This window comes from Oryza brachyantha, chromosome 3, assembly GCF_000231095.2.
Source record: "Oryza brachyantha chromosome 3, ObraRS2, whole genome shotgun sequence".
Lineage (NCBI taxonomy): Eukaryota > Viridiplantae > Streptophyta > Magnoliopsida > Poales > Poaceae > Oryza > Oryza brachyantha.
The window spans coordinates 2,194,854-2,220,170 of NC_023165.2; the positions used below are offsets into that span (position 1 = coordinate 2,194,854).

General features: G+C 39.1%; 1 protein-coding gene across 1 annotated transcript; it reads left to right on the forward strand.

The window, feature by feature from the left end:
* The first annotated feature begins 4,947 nt into the window (after positions 1-4,947).
* LOC102709067 (protein SHOOT GRAVITROPISM 6) lies at positions 4,948-25,136 on the forward strand. The gene is made up of 51 exons (XM_006650976.3): positions 4,948-5,026; positions 5,128-5,218; positions 5,333-5,387; positions 5,501-5,632; positions 6,135-6,206; positions 7,282-7,372; positions 7,455-7,550; positions 7,664-7,742; positions 7,822-7,885; positions 8,612-8,715; positions 8,796-8,901; positions 9,238-9,327; positions 10,154-10,231; positions 10,359-10,426; positions 10,503-10,602; positions 10,735-10,887; positions 10,976-11,065; positions 11,197-11,262; positions 11,390-11,488; positions 11,565-11,639; positions 12,339-12,398; positions 12,807-12,896; positions 13,094-13,215; positions 13,356-13,485; positions 13,555-13,634; positions 14,065-14,200; positions 15,115-15,196; positions 15,959-16,104; positions 16,276-16,356; positions 16,469-16,569; positions 17,508-17,746; positions 17,839-17,948; positions 18,257-18,385; positions 18,471-18,545; positions 18,624-18,757; positions 19,197-19,269; positions 19,375-19,506; positions 20,248-20,420; positions 20,516-20,638; positions 20,801-20,861; positions 20,940-21,035; positions 21,698-21,798; positions 22,353-22,458; positions 22,772-22,885; positions 22,988-23,062; positions 23,757-23,849; positions 23,996-24,067; positions 24,161-24,246; positions 24,337-24,430; positions 24,498-24,605; positions 24,682-25,136. Exons 1-51 carry the CDS (start codon positions 4,948-4,950, stop codon positions 24,919-24,921), a joined length of 5,250 nt encoding a protein of 1,749 aa, XP_006651039.1. The 3' UTR covers positions 24,922-25,136.
* Positions 25,137-25,317: the final 181 nt, after the last annotated feature.

The following is a 25,317-nucleotide window of genomic DNA, read 5'->3' on the forward strand; positions in this document are numbered from 1 at the left end:
CGCCACCAATAATGACGTGGTCAAGAGGTTCAGTTTTTTTAAAAAATTGCTCGGTGGTTTAGTAATAAAATTACTTACTAAAATGATTTATTTAATAAAATAATTTCTATGCGCTGACAACGAAGGTGACCACTGAACAGGCCGGATGTTCAGGGGCATTTTATCTGTCATGTTGAGTTTATAACTACCTTTCCAGTCTGGGTGACGGTTGGTGTTTGTATTTTGTGTTATCCATACATCATAAATATACGTACTCTGTCTAGTGTAGAAAGGGATGGTATATCAATCAGATGTGAAAAAGGGATTAGTCATTTACTTATTATTCGTTCTTCACACTTTAGAGTAAATGGTTATATGTTGAATCAAAGCTAGATGCCCCTCAATAGTGTATTTGGAGTCAAGAATCAAGATGTGCCTGATGATCAGATGGCGCAATGACAGGTAAATGCTTTGTAAAAGATAAGCTATTTGCTCAAATTAATAAAGATCTAGAGTCCCTCTGAAGATTAGCTAATGAGATATGTGTCACACCCGGAGTTTTATCCTAAGCCTAAAATCGTAAAAAGAAATCCGTAAATAACAATTGACTTAATTAACTTAGGAAAAATTCCTCTAAAAGAACTTAATTTAATTAAATCGGGGTTCGCAAATCGACTAATTTGATTTAAACTCAAATTGCAGAAGTATAAAATGTGGCCAAACAAATTAATTTAAAACTCGGCAAAAGTGGGGCTTTCCTTTTTCCCTCCTTTTTCCTTTCTTTTTCCCTTCCTTCTCAAATTGGGCCGAAGTCCAATTTTTCTCCTCTCCCTTTTTCTTTTTTTCTCCTTTTTTCTTTTTCCCTTCCCGGGCCAGCCCAGCCGAGCCGGCTCACCTCTTCCTCCAGGCCGGCCCAGCCGACTGGCCTTCTCCCCGCGCGCGCCTTCTCCCCCTGGGCCGCCGCTCTGCCCAGCTCGCTCGCCCGCGCCCGCGAAGTCCGTTGCCGCCTCCCTCCTCCCTTGCGCCACTGACAGGTGGAGCCCACCTGTCAGTGACCGAGCCCTCCTCTCCTCGCGCGCCCGCGCCGGCCGAATCCAAGCCGCGCCGCGCCGCCGCCGCGTCACAACCGCCGCCGCCGCAACGACCGCCGCCGAGTCCTCGCCGCGCCCGACTCGGTCTCCAACCACCGTCCCGCCCTAGCCGGCCTCCCCGCACTATAAATCCTCACCGCCGCCGCGCCGCCGCTCACCTTTTCCCTCTCCGCCCGAAGCTCCCGCAGCCGCCGCTCCTCGCCGCCGCCGTTCGATCTCGCTACCGGACGCCCTTCGCCGCCGTCCAGCCGCGTCACCACCTCCGCCCCGTCGTCGCCAACTGGTCGCCGCCCCTGTCGTCGCCAGTGAGCATTCCCAGTGCCGCGCATCCTCTCGCCACCCGGTCGCCGCGGCGCCCGACCTCCTCACCGTCGCCAATCGATCTCCGCCGCCATTGCCGATCGACCGCGCCTACCCGCGTCAGCACCTCCGCCTCGACCTCGCCGACTCCCCCGCACGGTCGCTGCCGTCGGTGAGCGTCTCCTTCCTCCTCCCCTCTCTCTTTTCCTTCCCGGCCGACCACCGCCGAGCCGCACGCCGTCGACGGACGTGTGCGGTGCTCGTTGCCGCCGCCGCCCGCTGCTGTCATCGTCGCCTTCGCGACGCCGTCGTCAAGCCGCCGCCACCCGCGCCCGTCCGCGCCCGCGCTCGTCGCCCGGTCGTCGTCGCCGTGCCAGTCCGCGCCCGCGCTCGTCGCCCGGTCGTCGTCGCCGCGCCAGTCCGTCGCCGCTGCTTTGCCCGGCTGCGCCGCGTGCGCCGCCGTCTCGGTCGCACGCCGCCACTGTCGCCGCCCGCCGAGCCGCTCTCCCCGCTCCCCCGCTCTCTCTCCCTCTGACCGACGGGTCTCACCCGTCAGCCGCCGCCGCGCCCCTCCTCCCTCTCTCCTCCCGTGGGGCCCAGCTGTCAGCCTCTCCTCTCCCCTCTCTCCCACCGACATGTGGCCCCCACCCGTCAGCGCCTCCTCTCTCCTCGCTGACGTCAGCAACCCCATTAATTGCGTAATAATTGATTTAGGACTTTTCTGTTTAGTTAAAAACCCAGAAAACTTCTAAAATTCATAAGTAATTCATCTAGTCTCCGTTTAGGTCCATTCAAATTTCATTAAATTCATAAAATTGTCAAGAACCATTAAAAATACTTTCTTTTGCTGTTTCAGTAGAGTTTGTGCCTGTTTTATTTATTTTTGTGCTTTGTCGCTTAGATTCGGACCCCGCCAAAGAGCCGGTTTACTTCGAGATCGTCGCCGAAGTTCCACAGGGGCCAGAGCAAGGCAAGTGGCACTTATCTTTGATCATATTGAACCCATTATTGCAAATTCCTCGCTTTCTTTATTCAAATGTGTATTGTTTTAATTAAAATATTTACTGTATGTTATTTTTCGGGTAAACCTTATTATTATGCCGTTGTTTATCCAACTTTATTCATTGCTAGACCGGGGGTAACTTGATTATAGTTAGGCCTAGGTTAATGCTTAGCCGTGCTTAGAACAAGTAGCTCATGGAATCACATTTAATCATGCTTAGTTCTGAATAGCTGTAATATTGATTCATTATCCGGTTCGGGTTAATGTCAACCAAAATATTGATAATGGTGGGCTGTGGGTGCATGGTTTTGAGAGTCGCATCCATGGCAATTAAGGACCGGTTCACGGAAAACCCTGGAAGTAATTAAGTGCTAACCACATGCCGAAATGGGTAAGGTAGGATTTGAAGCATGGCTTCGAACTATTTGACGTACCTAGGCAAGGGCAGGCATGATGGAGTATGGACGGACAATCGTGGTGTAACGAAAGCCTCTGCTGCTTCCGGATCTACCAAGGCACAAGAGGGGACTGCCCGATTTGGTGTAAAGGAGGGGGTGAAACCTAAAGTGCGGTGCGATTAAATAGGGAGGGTTATGTGACGGGTCCTATCACGGTCTCCTTTCCGGTATACCATGGTGGTATGTCGGCGCACGTTCAAGTGTAGTGGAGTCGTGTCTTGTGGGTACAGTAGTACACCTCTGATCAGAGTATAATCTATTCGAATAGCCGTGCCCACGGTCACGGGCGAACTCCCAGCTTCACTGTGATCAGTGAACTTTTAATAACTTGAGTAAACTGGTTTTCACTCGGGACTACTGCAACGTGGTGTAACGTTGAGCAGTGGTTGGGCCTGTTGCAACGTGGTGTAACGTTGGACAGTGTTGTGGTATTTTACAACTGTTATTTACTTATCCTTTAATGTATTCAATTATCTTTATTCTTTTTAATCTCTGTTATTTGTTTAACCGCTGCTTTATTGCAACTAACCCTAGACTGCCCTTGATAATCCCTATGCATCATTTATTCCCTTCTTTCCGTGTTACTTGTTGAGTACGGTGGTTTGTACTCAGCCTTGCCCAACTTTTTCTCTCTTCAGAGCTAGAAGTTGAGTCCAATGGAGGTGTCTCTCAGGAGTGAGCTGGTCTACCGTCGAAGCTTTGCCTGTGGACTGGAGCCGTACCCGCTGGAGCTAGTCTACCTTTCTTCCCGCTGCATTTTCGTTAGAATAAGTGTTATTTTCAGTTGTTTCTAAGAACGATGTTTATGTAATCAACATTTTCTTTCTGTGTACCCTGGCTGGTCCTGGATAGAGATTTTAATACACAATTAAGTTCAGAAATTCGTGTGAGAAATTTCTGGGCGTGACAATATGACAGCATTTCCTACAACTGCAAACAGTTCCAACCACCGACCTGTTATCAGTTTCCCCTATCCTTAATAAAATAAGAAAAATTCACCCAAAAGATTGTATAAATACTACCCATCTGGCATAAAAAAGGAGTGTAAATTTATCTAAAAATTGCCAAAGTGTAGAGACCCGAACAGTGCTCTACTGCACACAGCGCACGCTGCTATTAAGAATCAAATAAAAAATAATTTATGATAAGCTTTATATATATATCCAAGCTACTTAAAAAGCAAGTGCTAAAAAATAGACTACGATCGCGTTAGTTAGGCTGATAGTTATTCTGCACGAAAAACACAGAAACAAATTAGTATACGATTAATTAAATATATTAACTATAAAAATAGATTAATACGAATTTTAAAACATCTTTTATATAGAATGTTTTTTAAAATATATACCGTTCAGCAGTTTGTAAAACGTGCGAAGGATAAAAAGGGAATATGAGTTAGTTGTATGCTTTGCTGACCTATAATATTTTCTAAAAAATCAACTTTAAAATTTTGTTTATATCTATGGTTAAAAAACAATGTTATCCATACTCTTCACACTCACCTAAAAAAACCACATCTTCTTCCTACTCTATGGCCGAGTTTTTCTCCTTCTGTTGCTAACCTAGATTTGTTCGTTTTCTGCACGTACGCTTCATGAACATCTAAAAGACATATTTTTTTGGCAAAACTTTTTATAGAAAAATTTCTTTAAAAATCATATCATTTTATAGAAAATTTACTTTAAAAATCGTACTATTTAATCGTACTAATCTATTATAATGTTTTTTATCGGATAACTTATTCGGGGCAGACCGCAGCTTATGTCACCCATAAAAACCGCCATATTCCACGAGAACCTGAAAAGATTAACTGATTTATTTAAGAAACCGTTTTTCTACAAACCTATGCACATACGCAGTGTATCATATCTCTCATAACACAAAATATATTACTCGTACTTATAAAACAAACAGATGCGTCTCCACGGTTCCACCGGTTCGTTCTCCTTGTCAGCTTCCTCGCCGTCCCCACCACCGCGGCGCCACCCGTATGACCTCACCCGCCGTCGTCGTGTCACCGCCCTCGGACTCGACCCTGTTTCTGAGCTGTCTCACGCCTCTCCCTCCTCACGGAGTCTTCTCCTTCCTGACTTCCTCTCCCCTCCTCTCCATCTCCATGGCTCGATCCGTGGTGGCCTCCTCCTCCTCCTCCACCATGCCGTCCTCCTCCGCAGCGGCGTCGGCCGCCGCCCTAGGTGACGTACTCGCCCCCCGCCCCCTCTCGTTGCTCTGCCCGCTCGGTCCCGAGCACGTCTCATTCGCGCCTCCTCTCGTGGTTTTTTTTTTTTTCCTTCAGAGGCCGTGCAGGTCCTCGTCACCTCCCTCGCCGACGAATGCCCCGTCGCCCGGGACGCCGCGCTCGCCGCCCTCCGCGAGATCGCGCCGATGTAGGGGGATCTCTCGCTCTCAGTTCCCGTGTACCGCTCCAATTATTTATTTTTTTCGCTCGCGTGAAGCGTGACTGTCTCCAAATTCGTTGCGTGTTGTTGTGGTGGCTGCAGGAACCCAATGCTCGTCCTCGACTGCTGCGCCACCGTCTCCAGAGGCGGCCGTCGGGTACGCTCCTGCGTATTTGGGCTTGAAATTCACTTGTCAGAGCTCTGTTTTGGCCCTTCGGGGCTTGTTTGTATTTGGGGTTGTGAAGCTGTTTTGGTTTATGTTTATTGCAGCGGTTCGGCAACATAGCTGGGGTTTTTCTCGTGATGGCTTCTGCAGTGAGGACTCTTGATCGCTCGGATGCTGATCGCGAATTTCTTCGCAAACTCGCGAAGATTGCTACTGCGGAGATTGTTAGCTCAAAGGTATGGAGTCCGAATGCTGCCAGTCTGGTTCTTGTATTCTCAACTTCTGAGCTCAACACTGTGGATTCGAACAGGAAAGAACGCTGTTTTGTAGCCCATCGTAATGCCATCATCTGGGGCACTGGTTTATGAGATTACTAAACATACAACGTCCAAAAACTGACATACCACGGGGCTACTTTCTTTTGCTATAGTAGGTCTGACAAATGTATGTTTGTTACTTTAGTTTTTACAATTTTGAATTTTTTTGGTAAACAAAGCCAATTATAGCTGTTAAAGTAAGATATTGTGAAAAGAGCAATGGAGATGGTTCTTTAGCAAATAATTATTATTACACTATCAAAGAAGGGGTTCTTGTCCAACTTTTTTTTCACGGTGACCTGTTCCCCCTTGGAAACAAGGAAATTAGGACATATGTTTGTCTCACTCTTCTTTTTGTTGGTTTCTGTTTTTTCTGCCTATGATCGTTTAGTTTATCTAAATTATGTTCATTGGTGAACAGGAACTTAATGCTGATTGGCAAAGAGCAGCAGCGAGTCTTCTTGTTGCCATAGGGTCACATGATCCAGACTTGGTACTGATTTAACCTCTGTATTGTCCCTTTCCTGACATGAACCTTGTTTGCACTGGGGGTACCTAGGGGTCACTTGCCTTGAAGTAATTTAGAGTGTTTAGAGGAGAGGAATAGGCTTAAAAGCTGTGATTCCGGACGATGACATGACCATCTCCTTTTATTAGGAAAAGCTTGAACTGCCTGATTTGACCTTATCAAACCTACTCAGCTTCCTTCCTGAACTTTTTACTTAGTTCTAACTTCTACCAATAACTCTACGTTTAATAACTTATGGACTCCATGTTTACTAACTTTATCGCTAACCTGCCAAATGCCAGCTCATTAACCCATTTATGGATTTCATCACTGCTTGACTCATCAACCCATGCCATCCATGTGTCATGGATAAATTATCAGATGTATTAACTACTTTCTTCATCGCAAAACGTAGCTACCTATGACAGGATGGGACACCTCATAATACTACGAATCTGGAGGGAGACGACAGGTTACCTAGGATATGTTACATGGGGACAAGTTCTTGGGACATGTTAGGATAGAGTGGAACTTGTGAAAATAGGAAATTGGTGATATTACCTCCATCCCAAAATGAAAGCATTTCTAGAGCTGGGCACATGAATTAAGAAAATAGTTGAAAATGATTGAGTGGAGGTTGTGATTGCTTGAGAAGAGAATTTAGCCGAAGAAATTAAATGGAGAATGGTTGGGTTGGGATGAGGGGTTAGGTGGACAAATAGCGTCATTTTGGGACAAAGCTTGAGTGGTAGAAATAGCTTTATTTTGGGACGGAAGGAGTAAATATTTTTGGTTGTTCCAATAAAATAGCAGTAGCTAATGTTAGAAGACCCAACAAAATTAAGATTATATAGTGTCATCTTGCAGCCATCCTTTATACTTCATTTTTTTATTTCACTCAGAGAAGCCATGTATCTGGTTTCAAGAATGGATTTCCTTTTTCACTATTGTCACTGGTGTCATTCTTCATGTCTCTGTTTGCTTTGGGTGGTAGCAATTCTTTACTACTATGTGGCCTAGCATTTTAATAATACAAATCTATTGACCATGCTTATTCTAGATGATGGAGGAATTGTTTCTTTACTTCACTGGACCAACTTCTGCTTTGCCAGCCATGCTACAGATACTTGCAGATTTTGCATCAGCTGAAGGTTAAGAACAACTTTTAGTTTAACTTTAATCTGATATTGGATTGGACTTCTGAATTTGCAACTTGCTCTTGCTTATTTAAAGCCTTGCAGTTCACTCCACGATTAAAGGATGTACTTTTGCGTGTTTTACCTATCCTGGGAAGTGTACGGGATGCTCAACGACCTGTTTTTGCGAATGGTACTGCATATGAATATTCCTCCAGTTATACCCCTTTTCTGTTGAGCAAACTGCATTTTAGTTCTCATTCTGGAAAGACAGAAATATCCATCTATGCAATGCTCCTTTTGCAGCCTTCAGGTGTTGGTGCCAGGCAGCATGGCAGTACATAGGAGATGCCACCTCTGAGCTTCCTTTTGATACTGACGTCATGTAAGCTTTAAATATGGTTAATAATTCTTTTTTGAGATAACTAAATATTTTATGCAATCTGCCTTATATTTTAATTTAGGTCCTTCATGAATTCAGTATTTGAATTACTTCTAAAAGTATGGACATGTTCGCGTGATCTAAAGGTAAATTTTGGCTTTGATTTGATTCATTTAGTCGCACATTTGTTAATATTTAGTATTACACCCTTTTGCAACATCACTGTCCCAATTGCTATGAGTAAGCTGTATATGGTTGGATGTGTGGATAGACCTCAAAAATAGGTTAGGTAAATTGTCAGAAACACATACATGCCAATAAAACTGTCGAACTGGTTTGCTTTGATAATCTTGTGCGCAATACTGAAATCATAGTATCATACCATGCTTAACCTCATGAAATCACTCAAGTTGGTGATTGATGGTGTATTCAATAAGCATTATGATGCACTAATGCACCCTGATTCAACTTTATGATAAAAGAGAGTGACAAAACTTGACTGAGTTTACCATCTAGGAGTGTATTGAGTGAGCTTCCACCCGATCCAAAGGTGACATTCAGAGATTGTGCCCAGTAGTGCAGATCGAATGACTGTTCATTACTAGTCAATCAAATATAATTGTGAGTTCACATTTTAAGGGAAATTCCTGGGGCCCAAACTGGATATTCAATATTTTTAGCCCCTTGTATGATGGACTTTTTTCTTTCTTCAGAACATGACAGACTTCCTACAGTTTTTTTGGGATGATAGTAGCTTAGTGACTATTTTTGCTGTAGTGTAGATACCCTTTTCCTGAAAATCATTCTAACATAGTATCGCATGATCAAATTAATTGCTACATACTGCTTAGTACAGTTGATATTTTCATCAGGTGCGATTGTCTTCTGTTGAGGCTTTGGGAGAAATGGTTGGTCTTGTCACAAGGTCACAGTTGAAATCAGCATTGCCAAGGATCATACCAACAATGTTGGACCTGTATGTATGGGTGCTATCTAATTATTTACTGAAGATGTTTGACAAATTCTCCCAGACATTTATTTGTTTTGCTCATGTAGATGTCGGAAAGATCAAGAAGTTGCTTTTATCGCATCTCACAGCCTTCATAACCTACTTAATGCATCATTATTGTCAGAAAGTGGTCCTCCTTTACTTGATTTTGAGGTAAAATAAGATCATGCTTAAGATCATAGTGACTACCATATTTGTGTACTTTTAGTACTGTATGCCTGAATGGATCATATTCTGCTTGGAAATATCCATCATGCTGATTGATTAATATCTTGCTTTAGTACATAACCTGATATGAATCCAAGATCATCAAATAAATATAAAAACACACACCTTTTTGTCTGCTATTTCTCTTGCAACAGTAGGTGAATTGAAGATAATAAGAATGCCTTAACTTTTGGTAAACTGAAGACAGTAAAATTGTTTGAGACATCTTATACACATGTCAAAGTATGGCCAGTCAGGACTTTTTTGTTTCTTATGTTACAGGAGCTTAACGTTGTCTTAATAACACTTCTTCCATTAGCATCTGCCAACACCAGCAATGATGAGCATTCATATCTTACAAAGGGACTGAAGGTGCCTGTCTTTTAAATCTTTCACACCTCTTCTGGCTGAACATATAAATGCCTTGATTTCCATCCTCTTTTAGTTCGTTCTTTTTGTAGCCTTATGTTGTCACAGTTTGACTAGTAAGGTATAATAAAAGTAATGATTGAGTTATTCATGAAGTCGAGGTTCTGTTGGGTTAGCTGATTGGACACACCAGTTGTGGGGCAATGATAAGTGGAGACTGGAGTGTCAGAGTGATACAAAGCAGTATGATGGCAACATGTCAACATATAACATAAATTTGTTCTCAGCCCTTCTAGTAGGAGATTGTTCATTTCTGGTGCTGCATTGTCACATGCACTGAGGATTGGATGGAATGTTGTATAAACTCGTCATAGACCACTGATGATTCAGCTTACCTTCTGTTTTGGTAATTGGAAGTAGCAAATCAGAGTTGGGCCTTAATCTGATGGTGCAAAATAACACTGCTATTTTAGGAGTTAAACAATATTTACATGGAATATTGTGGGGCAATGAGATATTTCCTTATTAGCCAGTTTGTGGTATCGTCGTGAGTTAGCATGAATTACATGTGTCCTGTGTTTTCTTGTCAATGCCATCTGCATATTGTCTCCCATAGTTGCATGATTAACTACTGGGTCTGTTTCTACCCTAAAAACCTAAAAATAAGAGAGGAAAAAAACTGAACATGTATCCAGTATTTTGCTGTGAGGCATTTGTACTTTTCTTATCTTTGAGAGAAGCTACCAGACTTCTTTCATTTGTATTGCTGTGCATTAGATGTATTCTGCTGTTTGTCAGAGATTTACTAATCATGTGCATGTTCGTTTAGACCTACAATGAAATTCAACATTGCTTCTTGGTAATTAGTTCAGCATACCCCGAGGATCTGTGCATATTCCTTTTAAATGTAAGTATAGAGCTACAGCTTTTCCACCTTTAAATTAGCCAAAACTTTATTGGGGATGGATTCCCTAATTTGTGCTGAAAAAGAGTCAAAGAGGCTTACGCAGACTATTGCTGGTATTGCCTTACAGAAATGCAAGTCAAAAGATGAAGCATCCATTGTTGGGGCACTTGGCACAATAAAACATCTATTGCCTAGGTTCTCTCTTTATCTTTCTCTCCCTTCTCTGTGCTTTTGAATTTGTTGTGATAATCGCTGTAATATATCTATATAGGTTGTTGGAATCATGGCATACGAAGCAAGCGTTACTGGTTGAAATTGTGAAATCACTCTTGGAGGAGCAGAGCTTGGGTATTCGAATGGCACTAGCTGAGGTAATAAACTCTGTATGAACTTTTGGCACACACAGATCATTATTACATCAGGCATATTTTATGCTTCATACACAATTCTAAGTTTATACATCCAATTATTCACTTTCTTAATACTAATTCAATGATATACAGCTAATTGTTGTTATGGCTTCACATTGCTATTTAAGTGGACATCCTGCTGAGCTAGCAGTTGAGTTTTTGGTGCGGCATAGTGCTATAACTGATGATGATCTAAATGATCCTGATACTCTCAAAAACGAGTACTTTCAGGACAAAAGATTTGAGGTCTCACATAATCTTAGATCTACAAATTTACTTAACTATCAAGTGTCAGTTATTTCAGTATGATTTATTTTATGTTTTTATTTACCAGATGAAAATAAGCCTCTCTGGTCTTTCAGAGCTAAGAGCTGTATGTGAAAAGGGTTTGCTTTTGCTAGCAATTACCATTCCTGAAATGGAGGTAAAGAGAAACATGATGTTGTCCTTTTATGCTATGCTCATGCCCTATCTAGTCAAGAATATACTTCTGTCATGATAAATCAAATCTTCACAGTATGCGAGTAACGTGCTTTAGATTTTTCTACTTTCCAGCTTGTCCTGTGGCCATTTATCTTGAAATTGATAATTCCAAAGAAGTATACAGGCGCAGTAGCTACGGTGAGTGCCTTTATGTTATTTTCTACACACGGAAAATATTTGTTTAAACAATGTGCCCATTTACTCTTATTATTAAGAGCAGCTAAATATTTAAAGAATTGGTTCACATGATCGGTGATACCTGCAGGTCTGCAAATGCATAACTGAATTGTGTAGGCATAAATTGTCACAGACAAGCCCACTATATACTGAATTTAATGCTTCAAATGAGATCCCTAATCCCGAGGTAGTTTGCTTACTCTCAGATGTCTATTACTCTCTTCCTTGGACAATTGTTTCTTATCAAGGTATGGTTGACGCAGGATTTGTTTGCTCGTTTGCTTGTGCTTCTGCATAATCCACTTGCTAGGGGTCAACTTGCTACGCACATCCTGATGGTTTGTCTTCTTATTAATTAAACCTATAATCATTTGAAGAAGGTTTACATGAAAGACTTTATGGCCTTAGCTTTGACCGTGCTTCTTCTTCTTCTTCTTCTTCTTCTTCTTATTATTATTATTATTATTATTATTATTATTATTATTATTTAAAATTTTATCTTCATGTCCATCCATCTATTTTTGTGTGGTTCAGCTTTCCAGCCATGTGAATGCTTTTCCTCTACAGTTGGCCATATAAATGCTTTGCCTCTTTACATAACTTTAAAAAATGGTGTAATTTATGAGTAGTTACCATGACTCTTGAAACTTTATACTGTGAGTACAGATTTTTTATATGCAGAAAATTGACCATTGTCTTGTTTAATATGAGAAGTGGTTATATCACAGTAGCTTCAGATTTCTGGTCAATAGCAGTAGCATCTATTATCTGTAGTCAATGGGCTGCCTGAAACCATTTGTTTTACTTTTATACCTGGGTTATTTAATAACTTGACATTGTTGCATACTTGATTTTCAATACAACTGTTGCAACAACTAATTGTACCTTGCAACTTTGACTACCTCAAATTAGGTTACTTCTTCTTTGTCTTAGCCCTTCTAGGTCTCTCTTGAGTCCTGACTCATGCAATAGTATGACATTGAAGTTTGTTTATTTCCAGTCATCAGCATTCATTTCTCCTCTCATTTTTCTTGTAGGTGATGTGTTACTTGGGTCAACTGTTCCCAAGAAACCTTTCTTTATTTTTACAAGATGAGGTAAATCACTTTATTTATTTGTTTAGCAGTTGAAGAATTCTTTCTCATTAGTTCTAATTGTAAATGAATGGTTCTAGGATTAGGATTAACTTAGTAGGTTGTATTTTCTACACTCCATTTGCGGGGAATTTTCCTGGCCTCTTCTTGCGGTAATCATGTCTTTTTTTATGATAAACCCTGAAAGAGAATAAACCATGTGCTGCCCAACCTGGATGTGTTCTGGAATTAATACTATGCTTGTCCTGTGGATGGTTTACATATAATGCACTGACTATGGAACTCATGTGGTTATTTACTTAACTGCAAAGAAACTGAGAGGGCATATTTTATAGGTGATGCTAATAGTTCATGTTTCCCTTATCATGTTGTTAAAGTGGCTTAATTTATGCATCTTTTGGCAAGTATTAGGTCCCTAAGATGAAATCTTACATCAGTGATCCTGAAGACCTTAAGCAAGATAGCACATACCAGGAAACATGGGATGACATGATAATAAATGTAAGTCTCTTATTCTTATTGTTCAAGGATAATAATCATGGCATTGACAACAATTGTACTTATTAACTATAATTATTGTGGTTTCTTTGGTAAAGAAAAATTATAGCTGGTTGAGTAAAACAAAAATGCAGAAATGATTGTCTCATGTGAATCATCAAATGCTACTTATGGAAAGCTGATCATATTATACCTTTCAGTTTTTAGCAGAATCTTTGGATGTTGTGAATGACAGTGAGTGGGTCATATCCTTGGGCGATGCATTTGCTAGACAATATGATCTATACGCTACATCTGATGGACATTCTGCTTTGCTGCACAGGTAATGTTTTATTATCGCACCGTACATTTTCCGTAGGACCAGTAGTTATCGGGATACTTTAGAACAAGCTAACCGTTTTGTACTGGTAGATGCCCGTGTAATCATGCTTGAAGTGATCCTTTTTACTTTTTATTTTGCAGATGTTTAGGAATGCTTCTTCAGAAGGTTGATGACCGGATTTATGTCCGTGAAAAGATTGATTGGATGTGCACAAATTCAAGCATGTCTATTCCTATTAATCGACTTGGGCTTGCCCAAGGCATTGGTCTGGTAAGCTGGGTTAGATAAAGTTCTATTTTTCAGGGCTATTGCCTTTTGGTACTGACCTTGCACTTGTAGGTTGCAGCATCTCATTTGGATACAGTTTTGGAGAAGCTGAAGAACATATTGAACAGCGCAGGACAGAGTGCTCTCCAAAGGTACTTGCATTAACTTCTTTGTTAATAGTAGTAATATATCTTATCTTGCCCATCTCCTTGTTAGCCATGTCGAAGAAGCAACTCATAAGCTAAATTGGATTTATAACTTTGTTACATATCAATGGAATCTTGAACCTTATTTTTCCCCTCCAAAGCACTTTATTTCCATTTTAACCATCTAGAGTAGATTTTTATTTGTATTTGTGATTAAACCTCTGTATGACCCGCTTACAACATTTCTACTTATGTCCTTGTTATGCATTTTAGTTATTCCCAGACTGTTTTTGAAGAAAGTTCAATTGAAACGACATGTAAAATGAATCCAATAATGCAACTATTTTTTTTTTTTTTTGCTGTTGGTTCATTTTTCCAGGCCATGCATCCTGTTTGTTCATTTTATTAATGCTTTATAGGACCTTTAATTCTGCAGGTTCCTATCAATTTTCTCATTTGGAGTAAAAGTTGAAGAGGTTGATGACACATATGCGGCACTAGCATTAATGTATGGATATGCTGCAAGATATGCTCCATCAACAGTTATTGAAGCCAGGATCAATGCACTTGTGGTAAGTTGTCCAGTTCCAATCTATCAACAAACTTGTTTCCGATCTGCTCTCTTAATGTGACAACATAGATGAATGAAAACCTTGCTTACCTGTGAGGAAAACTGTCCCGCTATGATGCACATGCAAGTTTCTGGTAGGCTTTTAGCACTTGTCAGATGCTTGGTTGACCTCTATACAAGGTTGCATTTTATATTCAGTTTTTTTTTGTTTAAACTGATAATTTCTGAAGTACTACTCTAAAGAAGGTGAGTGCCCGTACAGTCCTTAAAAAAAATGTTTCTTGGACAGTATGCAGTTGTCTAAACCAATAATGTGGATGGGTTAATTCTGCTTTGTGATGATGGCCCATTTGTAAAAGCGTCTGATTGAAATTTTATTAAAATGGAGCATATACGAAATATTAAACACCCTGTAGCAGTGGTAACAGCATTTCAGAACATGAGACGAAATAGAACAACAAAACAGAAGCAGTCTTATCATTAGCATTTACGCAAAGCCCAGAATCAAGCCCTGTTAAAAAATGGATTCGGCTGACCTTTGGGTGTCAGAAATAGGATCAGCTTCTCTTGGAAATGGAAGCCCCATTTACAACACTCCTTGGTCCACTCTACTGCCCTATGTTGAATAGTAAATTTATGATCATTATTGTCTGCCCATCATTTTGAGTTTTCAAACCTAAGATTCCACCCATTTGATTTCATGTGTTATCATATGTGCTTATGTTTCTGCACTGACCTTCTTTTACTGCATTATATTTTAAGACACTTCAAACCAATAATTTGATCTGTTCTTGATTTCTGGGCCTATAACCAAAATTCTAATAAGCCGTGGATATGTTTTATTTTAAGATTAGCTGCAGGTACGTTCCATTTTGGTTTTCTAGATTGATGAATATTCCTTACTTCTGTATTTAGGGGACTAATATGCTTGGAAGATTTCTTCATGTTCAACATCCTACTGCAAAGCAAGCTGTCATTACTGCCATTGACCTTTTAGGTAATTTCCTTATAAAATGCTGCATATCCCGTCCTATTTTCTGAATTAGGTTTTCAGTTGGTAGGAACATTGACCTTGAATTTGTTAGCCCCCACATATTCCTTTGTTGCCCTTATTTTCTCTCTCTCTCTCTCTCTGTGTGTCTGTTTTTTTAAATTGTTGCCCTGCTTTGTCACAATTGGTCTTTTGTTTGCATATTGTGATTGACTTAGTAACATTAGCATGTGAAGATTTTATTCACAAAGTTACTCATACAACTCGATGTTGTCCATACACTAATATTTCAAGTATAATTATTTCAAATAAATATATAAATATAAGTGATCTATTTGTCTGCACAAGATCCCATCAGCTCAGAACGTGGTGCCGAACTGCTTGTTGGACTCAGCAGGACCACCACCACTAGGCTCTTCATATTCCCGCTGTAATTTTTTTTCCAATTGTACCTTACATGTTGCCCACTTCTGATGGTTAGCATGAACTGTTTGCTTGATTGCATCTAGAACTGAGTTTGTAGAAGATACATCTTCATGTAAATATTGCATTGCTGGTCAGTGGCTCAGTGCCCATGTGATTTGTATTTACAGCATCATGAATCCATCTAGCACAACCTAGTAAATGTATGTAGCCATAAATTTGTTAATTGAATCAGAATGCAAGTATCATTTTTTGTGCTAGCAATTGAGTTTCTGAGGTTACAATTTAGACTTCACATTTGATTTTTATGTTTTATTACCATATGGGATTGGCATTGTTGTTTAGGCCAAGCTGTTATTACTGCTGCTGAAATGGGGATTTCATTCCCACTGAAACGAAGAGACCAATTGCTGGAATATGTGCTAACGCTAATGGGAAGAGATCAAAATGATGACCTTGTTGATTTCAGCACTGAGCTTCTGCACACTCAAGTATGTTACTCGAGTTTTAGCTCTTATTTTTGCTACCATTTGTCAAATAAATTCTTCACAGTGGTTCCTCCATACATCCATAATCTTATCGCTAGTACTTGTATTCACACATAATTACTTCATTTCAGTGAATTTTTACTCTGCCTGAATTTGACACATGCTGATATGCAGAGTCTTGCTTTAAGTGCTTGTACTACTCTGGTTTCGATAGAGCCAAGATTACCTATGGAAACAAGAAACCGTGTGATGAAGGTTTGCATCGCAGTGGTGCAATGCCACAAAAACCCTATTAATAGCTCGTCTATTTTAGTTTCAGTTAAAATGGCTTCATATGATTTTCATTTGGCTTTTTTTCTATTTTCAGGCAACATTAGGTTTTTTTGCTTTGCCAACTGAGCCCTCAAACATTGTTGAGAACCTCATAACAAACCTGATTATTTTGTTAGGTGCCATTCTGCTAACTAGGTAATGGTTCAACACCATTTTTTCCTTGTTTGAAGGTTCCATTTTTTGGATCATCTTATTATGTTACATCTTATTATGTTGCAGATTGTTAAATCCATTCTTTTGTTAGGCTACTTGAATGAAATGTCAATGTATGTAGTATTGATTTGTCTTGTATTGTGACAGCGCCTGCTTTCTTGTATTGCATTTTGCTACACAACTGCCTTGAGTGATCTTCATTTTAGCATGGTTAACATTGTGCGAAAATGGGTTGTAAAATCTTTGGTTGAAGTTGTGCTATGGTAACCAGGGTCAGGGATAATGTTTTCAACAAGGTTTGCTTGTAATTTTAGGATGTTATTTCCTGGAATCCTATATTCCTAAACAAAGAATTCAACAAACGTTAAGTCTTCTGTTTTTGGTGAAGTCACACCACCTCTATTAGAGAAGAGTTGGATTTCCATTTATGTACATCCTCGCAAAATAGGCTGGAAGAATAATTGAAAGCCACTTTCAACCTGATATTTGTGCCCAGCTGTACAAATGGCATTCATTTTTCACCTGATTTTCATTAGAATAGTTGTGCAGTAATGGACGTGCCTCCAAGTATGTTGAAACATAATTCTCAAGTATTTCTGTACAGAACTATCTACTGATATTACAAAATATTGGAATTTTCAGGAACATATTGCACGATATTATTTTACCTTAACATCACACTTGAGATATTAATTTTCTGTTTAGGTCGGATTAGCTGGGGTAGCTTTTAATTGGATTTCTATAGGACAAGGAATGCCTGTGTCAACTGTCAAGTATGAGTAATCTGTCTAGAGTGTAGTCCTTGATTTTTTTTTCATGAAAAGCTACTATTAGTACAAAACATTTATTTACTTTTGATTGTGTTCAAAATAATGCTTTTATTCATTAATTCTTCCTATGTTTGTTTCTTGTCTTTGCAGTGGTGAAGATGGTAGAAGTCGAGCAGAGCAGCTCCTGCACATTCTTAGACAGCTTGATCCATATGTTTCATCTTCTGCAGAACACCAGAGGAGAAGAGGGTGTGTTGCTGTAAATGAGATGTTAGTTAAGTTCCGCAATCTCTGTTCTGGTGGATTTGGTGTGTTGGGTTCCTATCCAACATTCACACTAAACAAGCAAATTGATCAGGCAGCCCCTAGGAGCTTATCAAGTTTACCATGTGCGTCGAATATTTTTCTGAGATTGTTAGGGGTGACTGTTTTGATATCTGTGATCCCAGTAGCATAAAAATGACTTCTGTTTTATCACCAGCTGCATTTGTGTTGCCTAACCGAGATTCCTTAAGCTTGGGAGAGAGAATAATGGCATACCTTCCTCGCTGCTTCGATACAGATGCTGAAGTCAGGAAAGTTGCTATTCAGGTTTGTGTATAAGTAACTGATCCTGGTAACAAAAGTTTCCTTGACTGTCAAAACTCAATTTCATGTGTAGTCTGCCTTTTTCCAAGCTCTGAATTGCAAAATGGCACTTTGAATGAAATTGTGATAATAGTTTCCTAACTGTTCTGACATTTCAACATAACATATCTTATGTAACTCTTTTGGAAAATAGTAGCTTTGCAGTTGGTAGTACAAGCACACACAACACATAACTGAACTGTTAAGGTTATTTTATCTGTTGAAACTGAGACTATAAATTCATTTCCATCATATTGCTTTTGTTGTTGCAGATAATTGCACTTTTCTTCAACATCGCATTGTCCCTTCCAAAGCAGAAGGCATCTGCGAGCGACATTGATCTAGAGTCTTCATACAGTGCCTTGTCCTCCCTAGAGGACATAGTCTCTATCATCAGAAGAGTGGGCATGCTATTTTAGTTTAATTTCTGTTAAAGCCTGTTCTGTCAATAACTTCTGAAGAAAAATATTTTTGTGCTGTTCTCAGGATGCATCAATTGACCAGACTGAAGTATTTCACAGGGTTGTCTCCTCTGTGTGCATCCTATTATCAAAAGATGAGGTAACACTCTGAGCTGAATTGAAATTGAAATTAAAGAGGGTGAGACTAACAATTACAATTTTCTGTTTACCTATATAGCTTGTTGTCTTGCTACACTCCTGTACATTGGCAACATCTGATAAAGTAAAGCAATCATCAGATGGTTCAATTCAGGCTATTATCATGTTTATTATCAGAAGAGGGAAGGAACTACGTGAAGCTGACGTATTGAGGTTAGTATGTAACTAAGTAGAAAATTAGCTCAGTGAAACGATCCAGAAGGTTACGAAATAAGGAAAACAACAGGTTGTAATTGAATGTCTCTGCTTGATGACACTGGAACACATAAATATTGGAAAATAACCCTGCTAGCTGTAAAAGAACAAAACATACATCTCTGTTGATGATATAGAAGATGCTGATTGCATGGTCACTTGAGGACATAATGCCATCAGTCTGGTGTTAGTGTTACGCAAGCTACACATTATATGGAGTGGCCTTTCTAACCACCATGCTTGAAGAGAAACCAACTGAAAAAATGACTTAACAAAGGGGCCTTAATTACACCTTTTTTGAAGTTATACTGACCGTTTGTGTAGAAGGAAACACAATACGTTAAGTTTTTTCTTGCAAGAGTTGAATATTTCTGAGATTCTATTGCTGATGTTATAGGGCAACACAATGTTTGCTGTCATCTGCAGTCTCGCTTACCGACAAAGATTCACGCCGAGAAGTTCTCAATGCTGTATCCTTGATCAATTTATTATTGTGTATATGGTTCATTGTTCAGTGTCAGTATTTTTGTCTAGGATTAAACCATCAGTTGTTTTTTCCCCTTGACCTAAGATAGATATCCTGCTTAGCAGAAAACACCAATCACATTGTTGTATTTAATGAAGTTCTATTTGTGGCTGGGCGAGATATTTGTACGAAGGATATATCAAGAATTCGTGGTGGCTGGGCTATACAGGATGTTTTTTATGTAAGTATTTGGGCAGAGGCTGCACATTTTCATTAGCTATCACTTGCATTAGGGACATTCAAATATGTATTAATAGATGCATGCATATATTTCTTTATACAAACAGCATTTACATAACTGGCTGCTAGTCCTGCTCATGAATCCAGCATTTTCTTTTGTAGCTTTTAGGAGAATTTTTGTAAAGTTAATTGCATATAGATTATTATAGTCAGGATTAGTCAGACAGGAGTATTTTCTTTCATATTTTTGTCTATAATGTTGAATTTATGGGGAAAAATGATTCATGATTCACTGCACTAGATATTATGTTCAGAAATGGACGCTATATCCCTCTTTTGAGTTTTTAAAGAAAAAACATGCCATATGAGAGAAATATTGTCTCAAAACTCTAGCGCTGTAGTTGTTTATCCCTTTTAGTTTATAATTAAAAAACAAATTAGCTAGACAAGTGTGAGAATTCTGCCTGTTGCACTCCTAAAAACCACCTACTAATGTGTTAAACCAGGACCTATATGTTTCATGTGCATCTGAATATATTATTCATCATGGACCACTATTGCCTGTACTATGTATGATTGTGGCAACGCAGGGTGGTAATTCACCTAGGCTTATTTTGCCTAGTAGTAGTAATAAATTACTTCAGGCATTTCCCACAAAAGAAATACTTCAGGCATCAAACTGGCTAGTTAAATTCTAGAGATACATTTACTAATTTTGTGTTCTGTATGCCCTTGAATCCAGGCATTCTCCCAGCATATGGTGCTAGCTATTCTTTTTCTGGAGTACATTTTGTCTATACTTCACAAGGAACCTGTGGCAACAAATGATTCAGAAAAGGGGGAAACAGCCTCGGAATCATCAGCTGATGACTGTATTCTACAAGCCACTATGTTTGCTCTAAATGCATTTCTGAGGTACTGGCCTCCATTTGATGGCTGATTAATAGTAGACAATTGGTCATCTTCTAATATGCTAATTTTATCTTCTTGAAAATAATGGGGATTTACAGGGGTGGTGGAAAGATGGGGAAACAAGCAGTGGAACAAAGTTACCCTTCTGTTCTTTCTGCCCTTATACTGAAGCTGGGAAGTCTTCATGGTCTCGCTGAACTGGGCCGGAATGAACTTCTACGGTGAATATGGGGGCTCTTTGTTGTTATTAGTATTATTATTACTACTATTTATTATTATCATTATTATTATTATTATTATTATTACTATTATTATTATTATCTGAAGGCCTTAAGCAAACTGATGAGCTGTTGTTTTCTCTTTTACCTTATGATAATCTGCAGATCATTGTTAATCGCGTTTCAATCATTTTGTGACTGTGTTGGTGATGTTGAGATGGGAAAGGTGCTTTGCTTAATGTCTATCCCTTGCCAAACATCCAAAACAATTTTTTGATTGTATAAAATCCTTTCTGCTCCATAGATATTAGCCCGTGATGGGGAACAAACTGAAAAGGAGAAGTGGATTGATCTTGTTCAGGAGGTTGCATGCAGTTCCTCAGTAAAGAGACCTAAAGAGGTAACCTCTAGTGTTTCCTTACATGTTTGAGTTTCTGAGAGATAGGAGAAAGCATATTAAGTTATGTAATACTGCAAGAGCATGTACTTAATAATATTGAACTCAGTATGAAAACAATAAATTAAGAAGTCCATTCTTTTCCACATATTTTTATCTGGTTAATTCTGTCAAGTGTAAGAAAAATGCTTATGCTCCTTTATCTTAAAAAAATGGACTCAACGACATGAAGTTTCCATTCAGATATCCATTGATCAAATATGAATAATTCTGGTCCAGCGAAAAATATGAATTAATTCTGCACAATTTTAAGTTTTGAGATTCAAAAACCAAGAGCATATTAAATTACAGATCCTTGCAATGTTTAGCGTATGCTTTATTTGTGTTGTTGACAGTAAGATAAATACATCTCAAATACATATTCTTTTGTTGGGGCCTATGAATCAGTTTGCCAGTTAATGACAAGCACTAAACATAAACAATTGATATGATAATACATGCTAGTCTCTGAGGGTCTAAACATAGAGGAATTCATTTATTCAAAATAAAAGGACGATATTATGAAATGAAGACTAAAGAAAGTGCTTTGATTATGAACTTCATTGTTTACATTCAAATCAAAGGCAGGGTTTGGCAGTGATCTTTAGTTTGATGCATTTGAGTAGGTATTGCCAACTTGCAACATCTTAAGCAAAGCTCTCAACAAAAACCAGAGGGCTGAAAGGGAGGCTGCTGCTGCTGCACTATCAGAATATATTCGACACAGGTAACAAACAGCCCTTCAATATATGTTCGGAAATGGAAGGTGGCACTGGAATGTTTGGCTTCTGATGCATAATTAAAATCTTATGTCAATTTCCAATAGGATACTGGCTGGCTATTGGCGGTTATTTGTTCTCTTATGATACTTTTACCATCTGGTATGCATGCCTGTTTAAATAAATATTAATCCTGCCTGGGTGGTAATTGAACTCAAAACTTCACACTATGCACGCCTAAACTCTGCGTGGAACTCATCCAAGTTCCTCATTTAAATAATTGGCATTCTGGGCTAAAATTTTCCAACACAAGGGCTAAAATTTTAAAGGTAGACTATTCTCAAGAAAATTTATGCCCATCACTAGCAACTGTGACCATATACAATATGCATAGTTTATCCATTATCCATGGTCAAATGGTTTTAGTTTCAACTAATGCTAGCAAATATGCCCACAATCTGCATTAAAATTTGTGGATATGCCCGTTATCTGTAAGGCATGCATAGTTTTATCATACACACCTGAACTTTTTGTTAACTTTTTTCAGTTTTTTACTATGCAGTGAAAAAGAACCTATATTGCTTGACCAAATGGTTCTGGAGTTATGCCAACATGTCTCTGATGACTCACCAACTGTCAGGAGTCTCTGTCTACGCGGACTTGTGCAGGTCATCAATCTAACCATGGCAATTTTCATAGGATACATTTTCTCTTTATTACATATTTTTGGGCTCTGACTAACATAGATGGGTGATATAGTTTGATTAGCAATTTTGAAGATGCGCGTCGTGTTCAGCTATATTGTTTTTTCTGTTGGCGCATGTCCTGCACTTTCTTCTCAATGTTATTTAATGTGTACACATTTTTAACAGTTATCTTTGGTAGCTGAGTGATTTTCATGATTTAGTTGATGATTTTTATTATATTATTTCTTGGGGCACTGAACTATATTCTTTTTACCTTTTGTATAATTTCTTTCAGATACCTGAGAGCTGTATGCCTAAATACATCCAGCAAGTCTTAGGGGTAGTATTAGCCTTACTTGAAGACACCAAGGAGTCTGTTCAATTAACTGCTGTCCAGTGCTTGTTAACTGTGAGTTCTTCAGTTGATTACAATGCCAAATCGCCTTCATTTCCATTTCTTTTCCAATTTGACTGAATAATTGAATGTCAATATGCCATGCACCATTCTCAGGTTCTTAATGTGTCAGAACAAGATGCCATTGACCCAATTTTAATTAATCTTTTAGTAAGGCTACGCAATCTCCAGGTAATCATTCAGAACAAGCATCGCATGCATCACTTTATGATGCTTATAATATGTGGGGTAAAGCACATGGCTTATGAGTTATTCCATCCGTTTCGTATTATAAGTCACTTTAGGTTTGTTCTAAGTTAAATATTTTTAAGTTTGACTAAGTTTATATACAAATATAACATTATTTCCAACACAAAATAAATATAGTATAAAAATATGTTAAATGGTGGATTTAATAAAACTAATTTGGTGTTGTAGGTGTTATTACATTTTTTATAAACTTGGTCAAACTTAAAGATGTTTGACTTAGGATAAACCCAAAATAACTTGTAATATGAAACGGAGGGAGTATTGTGTTTGTTTATGAAAGAGGTATACTTTAGAAACGTAATAATTGCAACATGCACATGTTAAAAAACCACTTTCTGGGATACATCATCGCTAAATTTTTGAAGACATATTGACAGTCTCAGGCACATGCAGATGTTCAAATTTCCCAATTTTGTGATGGTGTATTGTGATCACTTGAAGCTTTATGTTGCAATATTTCTTTCTATCTGTTGGTGTTTTCCTCATGTCCTGCCAGATTGTTCTAATTTCATTTTCCTTTTCACTTAAGTGTTCCAATTCTTTATCTCCATATGTTAGAAACTGGTGGCAGTAACAATATATGGTTGCAAACTGTTTTGTTACTTTGGTGCTACAGGTCTCAATGAATACGAAAATGAGGTCCAGTGCGTTTGCAGCTTATGGTGCCTTAAGTGCCTATGGTGTAGGTTCACAGCAGTTTCTTGAGCAGGTAGTAGCATGCAAAGTATGCTTTTACACTGTATTATTAGCATGGGGCACTGTTGTAAAAGTTGCAGGAAGTTTTAGAGTAGTTTTCGATTGTTTTTTTGTGCTGCTTGTATTAATCTGTTGCCAAATTATTTGTTCATGTTGCAGATTCATGCCACCCTTCCGCGTTTGATCCTCCATCTTCATGATGATGATCTAAGTGTTCGCCTTGCCTGTCGGGTTGGTAGTCATTACTCATTACTTTGCTTTCCTTTACTGCACAGTTGGTTTAACTTTGAATTCTTCAATTCTGTTTTTCTTTTACTAAAACAGAATACATTCCAACTTCTAGCACCTTTGATGGAAGTAGATGGTTTGTCTTCACTCCTCAACAAAAAATATTTCTCTTCTGATCGCCGGTTTGTGTTTAACCTTGCTAGCTATATCTATTTGGATTTGATAATTTAGCTAATAGTGACATTTTTAGTTCTAATGTGTTTCCTCCACAGTTCGGATTATGAGGACTTCATTAGGGACTTAACAAGGCAACTTTGTCGCCTATCTCCTGCCAGAGTCGACAGCTACTTAGAATCTGCTATCCAGGTACCGTTTTCCTGTAGCCATAGCGTGCGCTTGTCAAGCATGCTGACACTGTTTTTGTTTGTTTCAGGCATTTGATGCACCTTGGCCAGTCATCAAAGCAAATGCAGTTTGCTTGGTGAGTTGCATGCTATCCTTTTTAGATGATCAACGGTTCCTTGCTCCTTACTTCTCCCAGGTATCCTTACAGAATTTTGGTAGTTCACTTGTTTTGAATATTTGGTGTCGAGTTATTAACACAATTTTATGTCAAGGTGTTTGCTATCTTGGTTGGTAGACTGAGCCAATCGCCAGACGCAGTTGTTCGAGCAGCAGCATCTTCTGCATTGGGCCTTCTGATAAAGCGGTCTAATGTGGTTAAGACGTTGACTCCCAAATTCGATCGAGCTGGTTCATCCCAGAATTCTCAACATGGAGATTCTCATATGAAAACATCACCCGAGCTTCAACAGGAGACTGTAGATATGCCAAATGATATGCAAGGAGAGCAATAAAGATGATCAAAACCCGATCTCTGTTAGATACAACTCTGTAAATCGTGTGTGTAGATAATAGAAAGGGTTCTGTGTAGTTCATGTCAGTAGGCTTTCAGTAGCGTGTGGCGACTGTACAGAAATCCGTCACGTTCGTTGATTGCTATTTTATTGATTGAATTTGCTCTGCAGCAAGCATGTAACAAGATATACCTTCAAGATGTGGTGTGTGTGTGTTTCTTCTCTCGTGTCTTGTCCAAGTGATATGTGTGGATGGAATCGACGTGCTTGTTCGCGACGAATAACTACTACCTCTTCTTTTAGTTGGCATCATTAGTTGGCATCATTAACTTTTGAATTTATTCGCTCGATCGTTTTATTTAATTTTTATGTAGATATGTAAAATTATAGATGTAC

What these genes read in the sequence shown, in the direction of transcription:
- LOC102709067 (XM_006650976.3), top strand. Translation starts at nt 4,948, where the DNA reads ATGGCTCGATCCGTGGTGGCCTCCTCCTCCTCCTCCACCATGCCGTCC. An exon ending in CCTTTTGATACTGACGTCAT is followed by an intron (nt 7,743 to 7,821) that starts GTAAGCTTTAAA and finishes ATTTTAATTTAG; the next exon opens with GTCCTTCATGAATTCAGTAT. An exon ending in ATACAGGCGCAGTAGCTACG is followed by an intron (nt 11,263 to 11,389) that starts GTGAGTGCCTTT and finishes TGATACCTGCAG; the next exon opens with GTCTGCAAATGCATAACTGA.